This window comes from Diabrotica virgifera, chromosome 2, assembly GCF_917563875.1.
Source record: "Diabrotica virgifera virgifera chromosome 2, PGI_DIABVI_V3a".
NCBI classification, from domain to species: domain Eukaryota; kingdom Metazoa; phylum Arthropoda; class Insecta; order Coleoptera; family Chrysomelidae; genus Diabrotica; species Diabrotica virgifera.
The window spans coordinates 143,340,774-143,363,507 of record NC_065444.1 but is presented as its reverse complement, the minus strand read 5'-3'; the positions used below and the strand labels follow the sequence as shown (position 1 = coordinate 143,363,507).

General features: G+C 41.6%; 2 protein-coding genes across 4 annotated transcripts in view; both read left to right on the top strand.

The window, feature by feature from the left end:
• The window catches only part of LOC114345109 (uncharacterized), a 495,244-nt gene that overhangs the window by 187,735 nt on the left and 284,775 nt on the right, over positions 1-22,734 (top strand). The gene's annotated exons all lie outside the window — the stretch shown is intronic.
• On the top strand, positions 1,409-15,219 carry LOC126880260 (uncharacterized). 3 transcript variants are annotated; one of them, XM_050644035.1, is made up of 2 exons: positions 1,409-2,983; positions 15,158-15,219. In XM_050644035.1, the coding sequence occupies exon 1, from the start codon at positions 1,427-1,429 to the stop codon at positions 2,927-2,929; it is 1,503 nt and encodes a 500-aa protein (XP_050499992.1). In that variant the 5' UTR covers positions 1,409-1,426; the 3' UTR covers positions 2,930-2,983; positions 15,158-15,219. The 3 variants fall into 3 exon arrangements, with proteins under 3 accessions (XP_050499992.1, XP_050499991.1, XP_050499993.1); XM_050644034.1 differs by lacking the exon at positions 15,158-15,219 and adding an exon at positions 11,865-11,926; XM_050644036.1 differs by lacking the exon at positions 15,158-15,219 and adding an exon at positions 6,947-7,419 and having other exon boundaries at positions 1,409-2,266.

Below are 22,734 nucleotides of genomic sequence, written 5' to 3'. Positions count from 1 at the left end.
GTTTAAGGCACTAAACACCTACGCTTGTTCCGCGCTTAGCTATTCATTTGGTATTGTTAAGTGGACAAAAACGGATATAGAAAATCTTCAGCGAAAAGTACGAACACACCTCACAAAGGCACAAAAACACCACCCTAAAAGTGCAGTAGAACGAACGACATTACCCCGGTATTTAGGAGGAAGAGGGCTTATGGATATAGGTGAGCAATTAGATAAACAAATTGCTAATTTAAGAACTTATTTTCAGATGCAGGCTGAGACATCTACTCTACACCGCGCCATTTGCGCAGTAGATGACACAACACCGATCAAACTGAGGGAACCAGAAATGCGCTTAAACCACCTTACTAAGGACGAAAAACTGCGCGCCTGGATGGGTAAACCTCTGCACGGGCGACATCCCAATGAGGTCAGCCAAGACTATGTCGACAATACAGCGTCGAACTATTGGTTGACATCAGGAAAGATGTTCCCTGAAACGGAGGGTTCATTACTGGCCATTCAGGATCAGGTTATACCAACCAGAAATTACCTGAAATATATCGTCAAAGACCCTCAGGTTCAAAACGACAGATGCCGATATGGATGTCAAGCCCAAGAAACCATCCAACATATTACAGGGGGCTGCCAGGCATTTGCTGCAACTGAATACAAGGAACGGCATGACGCAGTGGGAAAAATTCTTCATCAGGAGATAGCTATCAAGCTGGGACTTCTCCAAACGGACCATCTCCCATATTATCAATACGTTCCTGAGAGTGTGCTTGAGGATGGCAACTACAAGCTATACTGGGACCGCAGTGTGCTCACAGACCAAACAGTGGCACATAATAGACCAGATCTCGTACTAGTTAATAAATTAACAAGACAAACAACACTAATTGATGTGGCGATACCTAACAACAATAATCTACGTAGTAAATTTACTGAAAAGATCGCCAAGTATAGAGATCTGGAAATTCAAATACGGAGACAATGGAGAATGCAAAGTACCCAGACGATACCTATTGTTATATCTACTACTGGAGTCATTCCGAAGACCCTCCTCGAAAGCATAAAAAAGCTGGGTCTCAATGAACATCTTTATAAGACCATGCAGAAAGCTGTACTACTTGCGACGGCCAGAAGTGTACGAAAATTTTTGGGAGATACACCTGCATTCCAAGTCACCTAGGGCTCGATAACACGGAAAGAGTCCCACCAGAGCTCAATCCTTTTGATACCGTAGGTATCTGGGATGAGTCAATTTTCCCCTTAGAGGGAGTGTGAGCCGTATGGCTAAATCTGGATAATAATAATAATAATATAATCTATCTAGCTCTGTCTAGCTATGAACCCACTATCTCAGCTATTGAACTCCACAGATGCAGGTTTTAGCATCAAAAATAATAACAATGTGGTGGCGAAGCTTAATCATTTATTGTACATGGATGATTTGAAATTAATGGCTTCCACTCGAAACCAACTCGACGAGATGCTAAAAACTGTAGAAACTTTTTCTAATGATATTAGTATGCACTTCGGACTAGATAAGTGCCGTATTTTAAATATAGTCAGAGGAAAAGTACAGCCCGGAGGATTCGATATGCAAAATGGCCAGAACATCGACGCCATGGGTGAAAACGATATGTATAAATATCTTGGAGTAAAGCAAGCGCGGAAAATTGACCATAAACAAATGAAAACAGAGATAACTACTGAGTTTATACGAAGGGTAAAACAGCTGCTTCGCTCAAACCTTAACAGTAGAAATTTGTTTAAGGCACTAAACACCTACGCATGTTCCGCGCTTAGCTACTCATTTGGTATTGTTAAGTGGACAAAAACAGATATAGAAGCTCTTCAGCGAAAAGTACGAACACACCTCACAAAGGCACAAAAACACCATCCGAAAAGTGCAGTAGAAAGAACAACATTACCACGGAATCTAGGAGGAAGAGGACTTATGGATATAGGTGAGCAATTAGATAAACAAATTGCTAATTTAAGAACTTATTTTCAGATGCAGGCTGAGACATCTACTCTACATCGCGCTATCTGCGCAGTAGATGACACAACACCGATCAAACTGAGGGAACCAGAAATACGCATAAACCACCTTACTAAGGACGAAAAAGTGCGCGCCTGGATGGGTAAACCTCTGCACGGGCGACATCCCAATGAGGTCAGCCAAGATTATGTCGACAATATAGCGTCGAACTACTGGTTGACATCAGGAAAGATGTTCCCTGAGACGGAGGGTTCATTACTGGCCATTCAGGATCAGGTTATACCAACAAGAAATTACCTGAAATATATCATCAAAGACCCTCAGGTTCAAAACGACAGATGCCGATATGGATGTCAAGCCCAAGAAACCATCCAACATCTTACAGGGGGCTGCCAGGCATTTGCTGCAACTGAATACAAGGAACGGCATGACGCAGTGGGAAAAATCCTTCATCAAGAGATAGCTATCAAGCTGGGACTTCTCCAAACAGACCATCTCCCGTATTATCAATACGTCCCTGAGAGTATGCTTGAGGATGGCAACTACAAGCTATACTGGGACCGCACTGTGCTCACAGACCAAACAGTGGCACATAATAGACCAGATCTCGTACTAGTTAATAAATTAACAAGACAAACAACACTAATTGATGTGGCGATACCTAACAACAATAATCTACGTAGTAAATTTACTGAAAAGATCGCCAAGTACAGAGATCTAGAAATTCAAATACGAAGGCAATGGAGAATGGAAAGTACCCAGACGATACCGATTATTATGTCTACTACTGGAGTCATTCCGAAGACCCTCCTCGAAAGCATAAAAAAGCTGGGTCTGAATGAACATCTTTATAAGACCATGCAGAAAGCTGTACTACTCGCGACGGCCAGATGCGTACGAAAATTTCTGGGAGATACACCTGCATTCCAAGTCACCTAGGGCTCGATAACACGGAAAGAGTCCCACCAGAGCTCAATCCTTTTGATACCGTAGGTATCTGGGATGAGTCAATTTTCCCCTTAGAGGGAGTGTGAGCCGTATGGCTAAATCTGGGATAATATAATAATATAATAATAATAATAACAGGTTCAAAACGACAGATGCCGATATGGATGTCAAGCCCAAGAAACCATCCAACATATTACAGGGGGCTGCCAGGCATTTGCTGCAACTGAATACAAGGAACGGCATGACGCAGTGGGAAAAATCCTTCATCAAGAGATAGCTAACAAGCTGGGACTTCTCCAAACGGACTATCTCCCATATTATCAATACGTTCCTGAGAGTATGCTTGAGGATGGCAACTACAAGCTATACTGGGACCGCAGTGTGCTCACAGACCAAACAGAGGCACATAATAGACCAGATCTCGTACTAGTTAATAAATTAACAAGACAAACAACACTAATTGATGTGGCGATACCTAACAACAATAATCTACGTAGTAAATTTACTGAAAAGATCGCCAAGTATAGAGATCTGGAAATTCAAATACGGAGACAATGGAGAATGCAAAGTACCCAGACGATACCTATTGTTATGTCTACTACTGGAGTCATTCCGAAGACCCTCCTCGAAAGCATAAAAAAGTTGGGTCTCAATGAACATATTTATAAGACCATGCAGAAAGCTGTACTACTTGCGACGGCCAGAAGTGTAAGAAAATTTTTGGGAGATACACCTGCATTCCGAGTCACCTAGGGCTCGATAACGCGGAAAGAGTCCCACCAGAGCTCAATCCTTTTGATACCGTAGGTATCTGGGATGAGTCAATTTTCCCCTCAGAGGGAGTGTGAGCCGTATGGCTAAATCTGGATAATAATATTAATATGCACTTCTATATGCACCTAAAATGATATTAATATGCACTTCGGACTAGATAAGTGTCGTATTTTAAATATAGTCAGAGGAAAAGTACAGCCCGGAGGATTCGATATGCAAAATGGCCAGAACATCGAGGCCATGGGTGAAAACGATATGTATAAATATCTTGGAGTAAAGCAAGCGAGGAAAATTGACCATAAACAAATGAAAACAGAGATAACTACTGAGTTTATAAGAAGGGTAAAACAGCTGCTTCGTTCACAGCTTAACAGTAAAAATTTGTTTAAGGCACTAAACACCTACGCTTGTTCCGCGCTTAGCTATTCATTTGGTATTGTTAAGTGGACAAAAACAGATATAGAAGCTCTTCAGCGAAAAGTACGAACACACCTCACAAAGGCACAAAAACACCATCCGAAAAGTGCAGTAGAAAGAACAACATTACCACGGAATCTAGGAGGAAGAGGACTTATGGATATAGGTGAGCAATTAGATAAACAAATTGCTAATTTAAGAACTTATTTTCAGATGCAGGCTGAGACATCTACTCTACATCGCGCTATCTGCGCAGTAGATGACACAACACCGATCAAACTGAGGGAACCAGAAATACGCATAAACCACCTTACTAAGGACGAAAAAGTGCGCGCCTGGATGGGTAAACCTCTGCACGGGCGACATCCCAATGAGGTCAGCCAAGATTATGTCGACAATATAGCGTCGAACTACTGGTTGACATCAGGAAAGATGTTCCCTGAGACGGAGGGTTCATTACTGGCCATTCAGGATCAGGTTATACCAACAAGAAATTACCTGAAATATATCATCAAAGACCCTCAGGTTCAAAACGACAGATGCCGATATGGATGTCAAGCCCAAGAAACCATCCAACATCTTACAGGGGGCTGCCAGGCATTTGCTGCAACTGAATACAAGGAACGGCATGACGCAGTGGGAAAAATCCTTCATCAAGAGATAGCTATCAAGCTGGGACTTCTCCAAACAGACCATCTCCCGTATTATCAATACGTCCCTGAGAGTATGCTTGAGGATGGCAACTACAAGCTATACTGGGACCGCACTGTGCTCACAGACCAAACAGTGGCACATAATAGACCAGATCTCGTACTAGTTAATAAATTAACAAGACAAACAACACTAATTGATGTGGCGATACCTAACAACAATAATCTACGTAGTAAATTTACTGAAAAGATCGCCAAGTACAGAGATCTAGAAATTCAAATACGAAGGCAATGGAGAATGGAAAGTACCCAGACGATACCGATTATTATGTCTACTACTGGAGTCATTCCGAAGACCCTCCTCGAAAGCATAAAAAAGCTGGGTCTGAATGAACATCTTTATAAGACCATGCAGAAAGCTGTACTACTCGCGACGGCCAGATGCGTACGAAAATTTCTGGGAGATACACCTGCATTCCAAGTCACCTAGGGCTCGATAACACGGAAAGAGTCCCACCAGAGCTCAATCCTTTTGATACCGTAGGTATCTGGGATGAGTCAATTTTCCCCTTAGAGGGAGTGTGAGCCGTATGGCTAAATCTGGGATAATATAATAATATAATAATAATAATAACAGGTTCAAAACGACAGATGCCGATATGGATGTCAAGCCCAAGAAACCATCCAACATATTACAGGGGGCTGCCAGGCATTTGCTGCAACTGAATACAAGGAACGGCATGACGCAGTGGGAAAAATCCTTCATCAAGAGATAGCTAACAAGCTGGGACTTCTCCAAACGGACTATCTCCCATATTATCAATACGTTCCTGAGAGTATGCTTGAGGATGGCAACTACAAGCTATACTGGGACCGCAGTGTGCTCACAGACCAAACAGAGGCACATAATAGACCAGATCTCGTACTAGTTAATAAATTAACAAGACAAACAACACTAATTGATGTGGCGATACCTAACAACAATAATCTACGTAGTAAATTTACTGAAAAGATCGCCAAGTATAGAGATCTGGAAATTCAAATACGGAGACAATGGAGAATGCAAAGTACCCAGACGATACCTATTGTTATGTCTACTACTGGAGTCATTCCGAAGACCCTCCTCGAAAGCATAAAAAAGCTGGGTCTCAATGAACATATTTATAAGACCATGCAGAAAGCTGTACTACTTGCGACGGCCAGAAGTGTAAGAAAATTTTTGGGAGATACACCTGCATTCCGAGTCACCTAGGGCTCGATAACGCGGAAAGAGTCCCACCAGAGCTCAATCCTTTTGATACCGTAGGTATCTGGGATGAGTCAATTTTCCCCTCAGAGGGAGTGTGAGCCGTATGGCTAAATCTGGATAATAATATTAATATGCACTTCTATATGCACCTAAAATGATATTAATATGCACTTCGGACTAGATAAGTGTCGTATTTTAAATATAGTCAGAGGAAAAGTACAGCCCGGAGGATTCGATATGCAAAATGGCCAGAACATCGAGGCCATGGGTGAAAACGATATGTATAAATATCTTGGAGTAAAGCAAGCGAGGAAAATTGACCATAAACAAATGAAAACAGAGATAACTACTGAGTTTATACGAAGGGTAAAACAGCTGCTTCGCTCACACCTTAACAGTAGAAATTTGTTTAAGGCACTAAACACCTACGCATGTTCCGCGCTTAGCTACTCATTTGGTATTATTAAGTGGACAAAAACAGATATAGAGGCTCTTCAGCGAAAAGTACGCACACACCTCACAAAGGCACAAAAACACCATCCTAAAAGTGCAGTAGAAAGAACAACATTACCACGGAATCTAGGAGGAAGAGGACTTATGGATATAGGTGAGCAATTAGATAAACAAATTGCTAATTTAAGAACTTATTTTCAGATGCAGGCTGAGACATCTACTCTACATCGCGCTATCTGCGCAGTAGATGACACAACACCGATCAAACTGAGGGAACCAGAAATGCGCATAAACCACCTTACTAAGGACGAAAAAGTGCGCGCCTGGATGGGTAAACCTCTGCACGGGCGACATCCCAATGAGGTCAGCCAAGATTATGTCGACAATATAGCGTCGAACTACTGGTTGACATCAGGAAAGATGTTCCCTGAGACGGGGGGTTCATTACTGGCCATTCAGGATCAGGTTATACCAACCAGAAATTACCTGAAATATATCATCAAAGACCCTCAGATTCAAAACGACAGATGCCGATATGGATGTCAAGCCCAAGAAACCATCCAACATCTTACAGGGGGCTGCCAGGCATTTGCTGCAACTGAATACAAGGAACGGCATGACGCAGTGGGAAAAATCCTTCATCAAGAGATAGCTATCAAGCTGGGACTTCTCCAAACAGACCATCTCCCGTATTATCAATACGTCCCTGAGAGTATGCTTGAGGATGGCAACTACAAGCTATACTGGGACCGCACTGTGCTCACAGACCAAACAGTGGCACATAATAGACCAGATCTCGTAATAGTTAATAAATTAACAAGACAAACAACACTAATTGATGTGGCGATACCTAACAACAATAATCTACGTAGTAAATTTACTGAAAAGATCGCCAAGTACAGAGATCTAGAAATTTAAATACGAAGGCAATGGAGAATGCAAAGTACCCAGACGTTACCGATTATTATGTCTACTACTGGAGTCATTCCGAAGACCCTCCTCGAAAGCATAAAAAAGCTGGGTCTGAATGAACATCTTTATAAGACCATGCAGAAAGCTGTACTACTCGCGACGGCCAGATGCGTACGAAAATTTCTGGGAGATACACCTGCATTCCAAGTCACCTAGGGCTCGATAACACGGAAAGAGTCCCACCAGAGCTCAATCCTTTTGATACCCTAGGTATCTGGGATGAGTCAATTTTCCCCTCAGAGGGAGTGTGAGCCGTATGGCTAAATCTGGATAATAATAATAATAATAACTCACTCGAGCGCTCACTCAAGCGGGACGGCCGAGGCAGCGCATGAAATGGACTGTGTCCATTAATGAAAACATTTTGCGCTTCTACTACAAGGTGACAAACCTCGGCCAAGAAACAATCGGCTACCGACAACAGCTGTATGCCGAATTTTGCAGGACGTACCCAGATATTCAAGTATCGGAGCAACGAGTATCAGACCAATACCGGGTAATTATAAGAAACAACCTTATCCCAGAGACTAGACGCAATATCATCAGAAGCGAAGTCGAACGGGAGATTCATAACGATGTTGTAATTGAAGATCAAGTCCCCAATGAAGTTCATGAGCAGATTCCTGAGCTTGCCATACAAGAAACTCAACCTGACAATACAGATCAGGAAAACAACGAGCTACATGATAACCTAGTAAGCGAAATGGCACGTGCTGTACAGGAGTTTAATGGAACTAACCCACTTAGCAGACCACCGCTACCACGGATAAACTCTTGTAAGAAACTAGGGGCGCTGTTACAAATTGTGAACACTGAAGTCCTACCCAATTATGTCGTAGAAGCCCACACATTAGAATATTTGCACATGCTAATCTACTGTGCAGCAACAGCAATTGCTAATGTAATGGGCGTTAAGATCAGAACACGACGGGGTACTAACAACGGAAGGACTGGTAACAGAATTGCACCCTGGGAAAAAAGACTGCTCGGAAAGATTGAATTGCTGCGTAGGGATATTGGTCAAGTCACAGAATATATACGAGGTGTAAGAAGTACAAGAGTCATCAGGAGAGCTGAAGAAATAATACGGAATACTGCAAGACACTCAAGATACGATCCAGAAAACAACACAGCCCAACAGTGCCTGGATACATTAAAACAAAGACTCTCAGTTTATTCAGGACGACTAAGAAGGTACAAAGTGAGTAACAACCGAAAATCCGACAATGCCCTTTTTGAGACTGCTGAGAAGGCGTTCTATCGGAAACTCAATTCCACCGTAGAAAATCTCGATAAGTCTTACCCAAGCCAAGAAGAAATTCATGAGTTTTGGGGAAATCAACTTTCCACACCAGCTGCTCTTAACAACAATGCTGGATGGATAGAAGATACGGCACAGAACTGCCAACACTACACTACTACTCTCTACGAACCCTTCACCACTGAAGAAGTCTCAAATATCATCAAAGAGCTTCATAACTGGAAATCTCCTGGACCAGACGGAGTTCAAAACTTTTGGCTCAAAAAGTTCTCGAGTGCTCATGAATGCTTATCAACACTAATTAATCATGTTATTTCTAATCCGCAGGATATACCATCATTCCTAACTCAGGGAACCACTTATTTAATACCAAAGGATCAAAATAACACCCAAGATCCAGCAAAATACCGCCCAATTACTTGCCTTCCAACTTTGTATAAATTGGTCACATCCTGTGTAGCCCGGCGTATCTACCAACACTGTGCTCTGAACAATATCATAGAGCCTCAACAGAAAGGATGCGCTAAGGGTTCCATGGGTTGCAAAGAACAACTTATCATCGACTCAGTCATTTCTAATCAAGCATATTCCAAAAAGATGAATCTATTTACTGCTTTTATTGATTACAAGAAGGCCTTTGATTCAGTGCCGCATGAATGGCTTATAGATATATTGAGAATATATAAAGTCGATGATAATATAGTGACCTTTTTACAACATATAATGACAGAGTGGAAAACTAGAATTCACCTTCAAATACCCGGTGAAAGTAAAATCGAAACTGAAAATATCGTAATCAGCCGGGGCCTGTTTCAAGGAGATTCGTTGAGTCCTCTGTGGTTCTGTCTAGCTATGAACCCACTATCTCAGCTATTGAACTCCTCAGATGCAGGTTTTAGCATAAAAAATAACAACAATGTGGTGGCGAAGCTTAATCATTTATTGTACATGGATGATTTGAAATTAATGGCTTCCACTCGAAACCAACTCGACGAGATGCTAAAAACTGTAGAAACTTTTTCTAATGATATTAATATGCACTTCGGACTAGATAAGTGTCGTATTTTAAATATAGTCAGAGGAAAAGTACAGCCCGGAGGATTCGATATGCAAAATGGCCAGAACATCGAGGCCATGGGTGAAAACGATATGTATAAATATCTTGGAGTAAAGCAAGCGCGGAAAATTGACCATAAACAAATGAAAACAGAGATAACTACTGAGTTTATACGAAGGGTAAAACAGCTGCTTCGCTCACACCTTAACAGTAGAAATTTGTTAAAGGCACTAAACACCTACGCATGTTCCGCGCTTAGCTACTCATTTGGTATTGTTAAGTGGACAAAAACAGATATAGAAGCTCTTCAGCGAAAAGTACGAACACACCTCACAAAGGCACAAAAACACCATCCTAAAAGTGCAGTAGAAAGAGCAACATTACCACGGAATCTAGGACGAAGAGGACTTATGGATATAGGTGAGCAATTAGATAAACAAATTGCTAATTTAAGAACTTATTTTCAGATGCAGGCTGAAACATCTACTCTACATCGCGCTATCTGCGCAGTAGATGACACAACACCGATCAAACTGAGGGAACCAGAAATGCGCATAAACCACCTTACTAAGGACGAAAAAGTGCGCGCCTGGATGGGTAAACCTCTGCACGGGCGACATCCCAATGAGGTCAGCCAAGATTATGTCGACAATATAGCGTCGAACTACTGGTTGGCATCAGGAAAGATGTTCCCTGAGACGGAGGGTTCATTACTGGCCATTCAGGATCAGGTTATACCAATCAGAAATTACCTGAAATATATCATCAAAGACCCTCAGGTTCAAAACGACAGATGCCGATATGGATGTCAAGCCCAAGAAACCATCCAACATCTTACAGGGGGCTGCCAGGCATTTGCTGCAACTGAATACAAGGAACGGCATGACGCAGTGGGAAAAATCCTTCATCAAGAGATAGCTATCAAGCTGGGACTTCTCCAAACAGAGCATCTCCCGTATTATCAATACGTCCCTGAGAGTATGCTTGAGGATGGCAACTACAAGCTATACTGGGACCGCACTGTGCTCACAGACCAAACAGTGGCACATAACAGACCAGATCTCGTACTAGTTAATAAATTAACAAGACAAACAACACTAATTGATGTGGCGATACCTAACAACAATAATCTACGTAGTAAATTTACTGAAAAGATCGCCAAGTACAGAGATCTAGAAATTCAAATACGGAGGCAATGGAGAATGCAAAGTACCCAGACGATACCGATTATTATGTCTACTACTGGAGTCATTCCGAAGACCCTCCTCGAAAGCATAAAAAAGCTGGGTCTGAATGAACATCTTTATAAGACAATGCAGAAAGCTGTACTACTCGCGACGGCCAGATGCGTACGAAAATTTCTGGGAGATACACCTGCATTCCAAGTCACCTAGGGCTCGATAACACGGAAAGAGTCCCACCAGAGCTCAATCCTTTTGATACCGTAGGTATCTGGGATGAGTCAATTTTCCCCTTAGAGGGAGTGTGAGCCGTATGGCTAAATCTGATAATAATAATAATAACGGCATGATGCAGTGGGATAAATCCTTCATCAAGAGATAGCTATCAAGCTGGGACTTCTCCAAACAGACCATCTCCCGTATTATCAATACGTCCCTGAGAGTATGCTTGAGGATGGCAACTACAAGCTATACTGGGACCGCACTGTGCTCACAGACCAAACAGTGGCACATAATAGACCAGATCTCGTACTAGTTAATAAATTAACAAGACAAACAACACTAATTGATGTGGCGATACCTAACAACAATAATCTACGTAGTAAATTTACTGAAAAGATCGACAAATACAGAGATCTAGAAATTCAAATAAGAAGGCAATGGAGAATGCAAAGTACCCAAACGATACCGATTATTATTTCTACTACTGGAGTCATTCCGAAGACCCTCCTCGAAAGCATAAAAAAGCTGGGTCTGAATGAACATCTTTATAAGACCATGCAGAAAGCTATACTACTCGCGACGGCCAGATGCGTACGAAAATTTCTGGGAGATGCACCTGCATTCCAAGTCACCTAGGGCTCGATAACACGGAAAGAGTCCCACCAGAGCTCAATCCTTTTGATACCGTAGGTATCTGGGATGAGTCAATTTTCCCCTTTAGAGGGAGTGTGAGCCGTATGGCTAAATCTGGATAATAATAATAAGGCACTAAACACCTACGCATGTTCCGCGCTTAGCTACTCATTTGGTATTGTTAAGTGGACAAAAACAGATATAAAAGCTCTTCAGCGAAAAGTACGAACACACCTCACAAAAGCACAAAAACACCATCCTAAAAGTGCAGTAGAAAGAACAACATTACCACGGAATCTAGGAGGAAGAGGACTTATGGATATAGGTGAGCAATTAGATAAACAAATTGCTAATTTAAGAACTTATTTTCAGATGCAGGCTGAGACATCTACTCTACATCGCGCTATCTGCGCAGTAGATGACACAACACCGATCAAACTGAGGGAACCAGAAATGCGCATAAACCACCTTACTAAGGACGAAAAAGTGCGCGCCTGGATGGGTAAACCTCTGCACGGGCGACATCCCAATGAGGTCAGCCAAGATTATGTCGACAATATAGCGTCGAACTACTGGTTGACATCAGGAAAGATGTTCCCTGAGACGGAGGGTTCATTACTGGCCATTCAGGATCAGGTTATACCAACCAGAAATTACCTGAAATATATCATCAAAGACCCTCAGGTTCAAAACGACAGATGCCGATATGGATGTCAAGCCCAAGAAACCATCCAACATCTTACAGGGGGCTGCCAGGCATTTGCTGCAACTGAATACAAGGAACGGCATGACGCAGTGGGAAAAATCCTTCATCAAGAGATAGCTATCAAGCTGGGACTTCTCCAAACAGAGCATCTCCCGTATTATCAATACGTCCCTGAGAGTATGCTTGAGGATGGCAACTACAAGATATACTGGGACCGCACTGTGCTCACAGACCAAGCAGTGGCACATAATAGACCAGATCTCGTACTAGTTAATAAATTAACAAGACAAACAACACTAATTGATGTGGCGATACCTAACAACAATAATCTACGTACAGTGGAACCCCGATAAGTCGGCCCCCGATAACCCGGAAGTCCGGCTAACCCGGACCGATTTTCATCAGACAAAAATTTAACAAATAAACAATTTAACAATTTTATCAAATAAAAATGTATGTAGGCCAAATAATATTTCAGAGATAATGTGTATTTGTGTAATTTGAACACATAAGTACAATAGTAAAAATGATTCATGCACACGGCGGCAGCCAGAGCGACCGTCTCAGCTTATCGGAAAGAACAGACACCTGTCTGTATTCCTTTTTCTTTATTTATGTCAAACTGTCTTAGCATTGTTTAAAAAAGACGTGACTATTTAAAAATTCTTGTATTGTGTGTAGTACAGCCTATTAATCACTTCCGTTCTGTAATGTAATCGTGCTTCGGATTGTGTTTGCTTTGTCTACGTAATGGTAAAAATGTTGCAGTGACAATGGAAAAGAAACTTGAAACATTAGGTAGGATTGATAAAGACGAATCTTTAAAATAAATTTATTGCAGCATCATAATATGATATTATGCTACCATAGGTCTGGATCCCGCGTATGAAAAAAAAGTTGATTAATAGCAAGCTAAAAATTTATTAATAGCTTAAGGGTGTCTAGTCGGATAAACTTTGATATATGAGAACACTGGAACAGGGGCAGTTTTAATTGTGGAACAGGTCAAAAATTTGGAACGGTCAGAACACGAAAATGGCACATTTGTTTTGTCCGACAGAACAGACATAAACTCTCCGAACAGAGATTAAACTCTCATGCAAAAATCAGACTGCTATTTATCACCTGTCATAATTCCTGTCATTTGACATATTCTACATGTTCCACTCATTAAAACGCCAATTTGGTGATAAATAGCAGTCTGATTTTTGCATGAGAGTTTAATCTCTGTTCGGAGAGTTTAAGTCTGTTCTGTCGGAAAAAATACATGTGCCGTTTTCGTGGTCTCACCGTTCCAAATTTTTAACCTGTTCCACAGTTAAAACTTCCCCTGTTCCAGTGTTCCCATATATTAATGTTTGTCCGACTAGACACCCTTAAGCTAATAACAAATTTTCAGCTTGCTATTTATCAATTTTTTTTTGTACGCAGGATCCAGACCTACCATATTATGGTGTCGGTACATCTCTACAGTATGACTGAGTTTTTTATCAAGAAATGAACAAAACTCTACACTCTATACAACTATACGTAATTTAGATGTGTACTGTGCATATGTGTTTCATGTTTTTGTAATTGTAATGGAGGTTATTTATTAATTTTTACTATATTCTCCGGCTAACCCGGATTTTCGATAACCCGGATCGGCCGCGGTCCCGATTAATCCGAGTTATCGAGGTTCCACTGTAGTAAATTTACTGAAAAGATCGCCAAGTACAGAGATCTAGAAATTCAAATACGAAGGCAATGGAGAATGCAAAGTACCCAGACGATACCGATTATTATGTCTACTACTGGAGTCATTCCGAAGACCCTCCTCGAAAGCATAAAAAAGCTGGGTCTGAATGAACATCTTTATAAGACCATGCAGAAAGCTGTACTACTCGCGACGGCCAGATGCGTACGAAAATTTCTGGGAGATACACCTGCATTCCAAGTCACCTAGGGCTCGATAACACGGAAAGAGTCCCACCAGAGCTCAATCCTTTTGATACCGTAGGTATCTGGGATGAGTCAATTTTCCCCTTAGAGGGAGTGTGAGCCGTATGGCTAAATCTGATAATAATAATAATAACGGCATGATGCAGTGGGAAAAATCCTTCATCAAGAGATAGCTATCAAGCTGGGACTTCTCCAAACAGACCATCTCCCGTATTATCAATACGTCCCTGAGAGTATGCTTGAGGATGGCAACTACAAGCTATACTGGGACCGCACTGTGCTCACAGACCAAACAGTGGCACATAATAGACCAGATCTCGTACTAGTTAATAAATTAACAAGACAAACAACACTAATTGATGTTGCGATACCTAACAACAATAATCTACGTAGTAAATTTACTGAAAAGATCGACAAATACAGAGATCTAGAAATTCAAATAAGAAGGCAATGGAGAATGCAAAGTACCCAAACGATACCGATTATTATTTCTACTACTGGAGTCATTCCGAAGACCCTCCTCGAAAGCATAAAAAAGCTGGGTCTGAATGAACATCTTTATAAGACCATGCAGAAAGCTGTACTACTCGCGACGGCCAGATGCGTACGAAAATTTCTGGGAGATGCACCTGCATTCCAAGTCACCTAGGGCTCGATAACACGGAAAGAGTCCCACCAGAGCTCAATCCTTTTGATACCGTAGGTATCTGGGATGAGTCAATTTTCCCCTTTAGAGGGAGTGTGAGCCGTATGGCTAAATCTGGATAATAATAATAAGGCACTAAACACCTACGCATGTTCCGCGCTTAGCTACTCATTTGGTATTGTTAAGTGGACAAAAACAGATATAGAAGCTCTTCAGCGAAAAGTACGAACACACCTCACAAAGGCACAAAAACACCATCCTAAAAGTGCAGTAGAAAGAACAACATTACCACGGAATCTAGGAGGAAGAGGACTTATGGATATAGGTGAGCAATTAGATAAACAAATTGCTAATTTAAGAACTTATTTTCAGATGCAGGCTGAGACATCTACTCTACATCGCGCTATCTGCGCAGTAGATGACACAACACCGATCAAACTGAGGGAACCAGAAATGCGCATAAACCACCTTACTAAGGACGAAAAAGTGCGCGCCTGGTTGGGTAAACCTCTGCACGGGCGACATCCCAATGAGGTCAGCCAAGATTATGTCGACAATATAGCGTCGAACTACTGGTTGACATCAGGAAAGATGTTCCCTGAGACGGAGGGTTCATTACTGGCCATTCAGGATCAGGTTATACCAACCAGAAATTACCTGAAATATATCATCAAAGACCCTCAGGTTCAAAACGACAGATGCCGATATGGATGTCAAACCCAAGAAACCATCCAACATCTTACAGGGGGCTGCCAGGCATTTGCTGCAACTGAATACAAGGAACGGCATGACGCAGTGGGAAAAATCCTTCATCAAGAGATAGCTATCAAGCTGGGACTTCTCCAAACAGAGCATCTCCCGTATTATCAATACGTCCCTGAGGGTATGCTTGAGGATGGCAACTACAAGATATACTGGGACCGCACTGTGCTCACAGACCAAACAGTGGCACATAATAGACCAGATCTCGTACTAGTTAATAAATTAACAAGACAAACAACACTAATTGATGTGGCGATACCTAACAACAATAATCTACGTAGTAAATTTACTGAAAGATCGCCAAGTACAGAGATCTAGAAATTCAAATACGAAGGCAATGGAGAATGCAAAGTACCCAGACGATACCGATTATTATGTCTACTACTGGAGTCATTCCGAAGACCCTCCTCGAAAGCATAAAAAAGCTGGGTCTGAATGAACATCTTTATAAGACCATGCAGAAAGCTGTACTACTCGCGACGGCCAGATGCGTACGAAAATTTCTGGGAGATACACCTGCATTCCAAGTCACCTAGGGCTCGATAACACGGAAAGAGTCCCACCAGAGCTCAATCCTTTTGATACCGTAGGTATCTGGGATGAGTCAATTTTCCCCTTAGAGGGAGTGTGAGCCGTATGGCTAAATCTGGATAATAATAATAAGAACAAGTTTTAGATCAAGTCCCTAATGAAATTCTCGATGAACAGACTCCTGAGATTCCCATGCCAGAAACTCAACCTGATAATACACAGCAGGAAAACAGCGAGTTACGCGATAGTCTAGCAAACGAAATGGCTCGTGCCGTACAAGAGTTTAATGGAACAAACCCACTTAGCAGACCACCGCTACCACGAATAAACTCTTGTAAGAAACTAGGTGCGCTGTTACAAATTGTAAACACTGAAGTCCTACCCAACTATGTCGTAGAAGCTCACACGTTGGAATATTTGCATATGCTAATCTACTGTGCAGCAACAGCAATTGCTAATGTAATGGGCGTTAAGATCAGAACACGACGGGTTACTAATAACGAAAGAACTGGTAACAGAATTGCACCCTGGGAAAAAAGACTGCTCGGAAAGATCGAATTATTACGTAGGGATATTGGTATAGTCACAGAATACATACGAGGTATAACAAGTAGAAAAGTCACCAGAAGAGCTGAAGAAATAATGCTGAATACCGCAAGACACTCAAGATATGATCCAGAAAACAACACAGCCCATCAGTGTCTGGATACATTAAAACAAAAGCTCTCCGTTTATTCAGGACGACAAAGGAGGTACAAAGTTAGTAACAACCGCAAAAGCGACAATGCTCTTTTTGAAAGTTCTGAAAAGGCGTTCTATCTAAAACTCAATTCCACTGTAGAACGTGTCGATAAGACTTACCCAAGCCAAGAAGAAATTCATGAGTTTTGGGGAAATCAACTTTCCACGCCAGCTGCTCTTAACAACAATGCTGAATGGATAGAAGATACGACACAGAACTGCCAACACTACATTACCACCCTTTACGAACCCTTCACTACTGAAGAAGTCTCAAATACCATCAAAAAGCTTCATAACTGGAAATCTCCTGGTCCAGACTGAGTTCAAAACTTTTGGCTCAAGAAGTTTTGGAGTGTTCATGAATGCTTATCAACACTAATTAATCATGTTATTTCTAAGCCGCAGGATATACCATCATTCCTAACTCAGGGAACCACTTATTTAATTCCGAAGGATCAAAATAACACCCAAGATCCAGCCAAATACCGCCCAATTACTTGTCTTCCAACTTTGTATAAATTGGTCACATCCTGTGTAGCCCGGCGTATCTACCAACACTGTGCTCTGAACAATATCATAGAGCCTCAACAGAAAGGATGCGCTAAGGGTTCCATGGGTTGCAAAGAACAACTCATCATCGACTCAGTCATTTCTAACCTGGCATATTCCAAAAAGAGGAATCTTTTTACTGCCTTCACTGATTACAAGTAGGCCTTTGATTCAGTGCCGCATGAATGGCTTATAGATATATTGAGAATATATAAAGTCGATGATAATATAGTGACCTTTTTAGAGCATATAATGACGAAGTGGAAGACTAGAATTCACCTTCAAATACCTGGTGAAAATAACATCGAAACTGAAAATATCGCAATCAGCCGGGGCCTGTTTCAAGGAGATTCTTTGAGTCCACTGTGGTTCTGTCTAGCTATGAACCCACTATCTCAGCTATTGAACTCCACAGACGCAGGTTTTAGCATCAAAAATAACAACAATGTGGTGGCGAAGCTTAATCATTTATTGTATATGGATGATTTGAAATTAATGGCTTCCACTCGAAACCAACTCGATGAGATGCTAAAAATTGTAGAAACTTTTTCTAATGATATTAGCATGCACTTCGGACTAGACAACTGCCGTATTTTAAATATAGTCAGAGGAAAAGTACAGCCCGGAGGATTCGATATGCAAAATGGCCAGAACATCGTGGCTATGGGTGAAAACGATATGTATAAATATCTTGGAGTAAAGCAGGCGCGGAAAATTGACCATAAGCAAATGAAAACTGAACTAACTACTGAGTTTATACGAAGGATAAAACAGCTGCTTCGTTCACAGCTTAACAGTAAAAATTTGTTTAAGGCACTAAACACCTACGCTTGTTCCGCGCGTAGCTATTCATTTGGTATTGTTAAGTGGACAAAAACAGATATAGAAAATCTTCAGCGAAAAGTAAGAACGCACCTCACAAAGGCACAAAAACACCATCCAAAAAGTGCAGTAGAAAGAACGACATTACCACGGAATTTAGGAGGAAGACGACTTATGGATATAAGTGAGCAATTAGATAAACAAATTGCTAATTTAAGATCTTATTTTCAGATGCAGGCTGAAACATCTACTCTACATCGCGCTATCTGCGCAGTAGATGACACAACACCGATAAAACTGAGTGAAGCAGAACTGCGCATAAACCACCTTACTAAGGACGAAAAAGTGCGCGCCTGGATGGGTAAACCTCTGCACGGGCGACATCCCAATGAGGTCAGCCAAGATTATGTCGACAATATAGCGTCGAACTTCTGGTTGACATCAGGAAAGATGTTCCCTGAAACGGAGGGTTCATTACTGGCCATTCAGGATCAGGTTATACCAACCAGAAATTACCTGAAATATATCATCAAAGACCCTCATGTTCAAAACGACAGATGCCGATATGGATGTCAAGCCCAAGAAACCATCCAACATCTTACAGGGGGCTGCCAGGCATTTGCTGCAACTGAGTACAAGGAACGGCATGACGCAGTGGGAAAAATCCTTCATCAGGAGATAGCTATCAAGCTGGGACTTCTCCAAACCGACCATCTCCCATATCATCAATACGTCCCTGAGAGTATGCTTGAGGATGGCAACTACAAGCTATACTGGGACCGCACTGTGCTCACAGACCAAACAGTGGCGCATAATAGACCAGATCTCGTACTAGTTAATAAATTAACGAGACAAACAACCCTCATTGATGTGGCGATTCCTAACAACAATAATCTACGTACTAAATTTACTGAAAAGATCGCCAAGTACAGAGATCTGGAAATTCAAATACGAAGGCAATGGAGAATGCAAAGTACCCAGACGATACCGATTATCATGTCTACTACTGGAGTCATTCCGAAGACCCTCCTCGAAAGCATAAAAAAGCTGGGTCTTAATGATCATCTTTATAAGACCATGCAGAAAGCAGTACTACTCGCAACGGCCAGATGTGTACGAAAATTTTTGGGAGATACACCTGCATACCAAGTCACCTAGGGCTCGATAGCACGGAAAGAGTCCCACCAGAGCTCAATCCTTTTGATACGGTAGGTATCTGGGATGAGTCAATTTCCCCCTTAGAGGGAGTGTGAGCCGTATGGCTAAATCCAATAATAATAATATATATAACCCAACCACAACCACAACCACAAGCGAGCCAAACAACAACAATTGCTCCACCCGCCGAAGGTGCAGCGCTGGATCATCGGCCGGCGCTCACTCAAGCGGGACGACCGAGGCAGCGCATGAAATGGACTGTGTCCATTAATGAAAACATTTTGCGCTTCTACTACAAGGTGACAAACCTCGGTCAAGAAACAATCGGCTACCGACAACAGCTGTATGCCGAATTTTGCAGGACGTACCCAGATATTCAAGTATCGGAGCAAAGAGTATCAGATCAATACCGGGTAATCATAAGGAACAACCTTATCCCAGAGACTAGACGCAATTCTATCAAAAGCGAAGTCGAACGGGAGATTAATAACCAAGAACAAGTTTTAGATCAAGTCCCTAATGAAATCCTTGATGAGCAGACTCCTGAGATTCCCATGCCAGAAACTCAACCTGATAATACACAGCAGGAAAACAACGAGTTGTGCGATAGTCTAGCAAACGAAATGGCTTGTGCCGTACAAGAGTTTAATGGAACAAACCCACTTAGCAGACCACCGCTACCACGAATAAACTCTTGTAAGAAACTAGGTGCGCTGTTACAAATTGTGAACACTGAAGTCCTACCCAACTATGTCGTAGAAGCTCACACGTTGGAATATTTGCATATGCTAATCTACTGTGCAGCAACAGCAATTGCTAATGTAATGGGCGTTAAGATCAGAACACGACGGGTTACTAATAACGAAAGAACTGGTAACAGAATTGCATCTTGGGAAAAAAGACTGCTCGGAAAGATCGAATTATTACGTAGGGATATTGGTATAGTCACAGAATACATACGAGATGTAACAAGTAGAAAAGTCATCAGAAGAGCTGAAGAAATAATCCTGACTACCGCAAGACACTCAAGATATGATCCAGAAAACAACACAGCCCATCAGTGTCTGGATACATTAAAACAAAAGCTCTCTGTTTATTCAGGACGACTAAGGAGGTACAAAGTTAGTAACAACCGCAAAAGCGACAATGTTCTTTTTGGAAGTTCTGAAAAGGCGTTCTATCGAAAACTCAATTCCACTGTAGAACGTGTCGATAAGACTTACCCAAGCCAAGAAGAAATTCATGAGTTTTGGGGAAATCAACTTTCCACGCCAGCTGCTCTTAACAACAATGCTGGATGGATAGAAGATATGACACAGAACTGCCAACGCTACATTACCACCCTTTACGAACCCTTCACTACTGAAGAAGTCTCAAATACCATCAAAGAGCTTCATAACTGGAAATCTCCTGGACCAGACGGAGTTCAAAACTTTTGGCTTAAGAAGTTTTGGAGTGTTCATGAATGCTTATCAACACTAATTAATCATGTAATTTCTAATCCGCAGGATATACCATCATTCCTAACTCAGGGAACCACTTACTTAATTCCGAAGGATCAAAATAACACCCAAGATCCAGCCAAATACCGCCCAATTACTTGTCTTCCAACTTTGTATAAATTGGTCACATCCTGTGTAGCCCGGCGTATCTACCAACACTGTGCTCTGAACAATATCATAGAGCCTCAACAGAAAGGATGCGCTAAGGGTTCCATGGGTTGCAAAGAACAACTCTTCATGGACTCAGTGATTTCTAACCAGGCATATTCCAAAAGGAGGAATCTTTATACTGCCTTCATTGATTACAAGAAGGCCTTTGATTCAGTGCCGCATGAATGGCTTATAGATATATTGAGAATATATAAAGTCGATGATAATATAGTGACCTTTTTAGAGCATATAATGACGGAGTGGAAGACTAGAATTCACCTTCAAATACCTGGTGAAAATAACATCGAAACTGAAAATATCGCAATCAGCCGGGGCCTGTTTCAAGGAGATTCGTTGAGTCCACTGTGGTTCTGTCTAGCTATGAACCCACTATCTCAGCTATTGAACTCCACAGACGCAGGTTTTAGCATCAAAAATAACAACAATGTGGTGGCGAAGCTTAATCATTTATTGTATATGGATGATTTGAAATTAATGGCTTCCACTCGAAACCAACTCGATGAGATGCTAAAAACTGTAGAAACTTTTTCTAATGATATTAGCATGCACTTCGGATTAGACAAGTGCCGTATTTTAAATATAGTCAAAGGAAAAGTACAGCCCGGAGGATTCGATATGCAAAATGGCCAGAACATCGAGGCCATGGGTGAAAACGATATGTATAAATATCTTGGAGTAAAGCAAGCGCGGAGAATTGACCATAAACAAATGAAAACAGAGATAACTACTGAGTTTATACGAAGAGTAAAACAGCTGCTTCGCTCACACCTTAATAGTAGAAATTTGTTTAAGGCACTAAACACCTACGTATGTTCCGCGCTTAGCTATTCATTTGGCATTGTTAAGTGGACAAAAACGGACATAGAAAATCTTCAGCGAAAAGTAAGAACGCACCTCACAAAGGCACAAAACCACCATCCAAAAAGTGCAGTAGAAAGAACGACATTACCGCGGAATTTAGGAGGAAGAGGACTTATGGATATAGGTGAGCAATTAGACAAACAAATTGCTAATTTAAGATCTTATTTTCAGATGCAGGCTGAAACATCTACTCTACATCGCGCTATCTGCGCAGTAGATGACACAACACCGATAAAACTGAGGGAAGCAGAACTGCGCATAAACCACCTTACTAAGGACGAAAAAGTGCGCGCCTGGATGGGTAAACCTCTGCACGGGCGACATCCCAATGAGGTCAGCCAAGATTATGTCGACAATATAGCGTCGAACTACTGGTTGATATCAGGAAAGATGTTCCCTGAAACAGAGGGTTCATTAATGGCCATTCAGGATCAGGTTATACCAACCAGAAATTACCTGAAATATATTATCAAAGACCCTCATGTTCAAAACGACAGATGCCGATATGGATGTCAAGCCCAAGAAACCATCCAACAT

Excerpts from the sequence above, each read along its gene's own strand:
- LOC126880260 (XM_050644035.1), top strand. The coding sequence starts at position 1,427 with ATGGATGATTTGAAATTAATGGCTTCCACTCGAAACCAACTCGACGAG.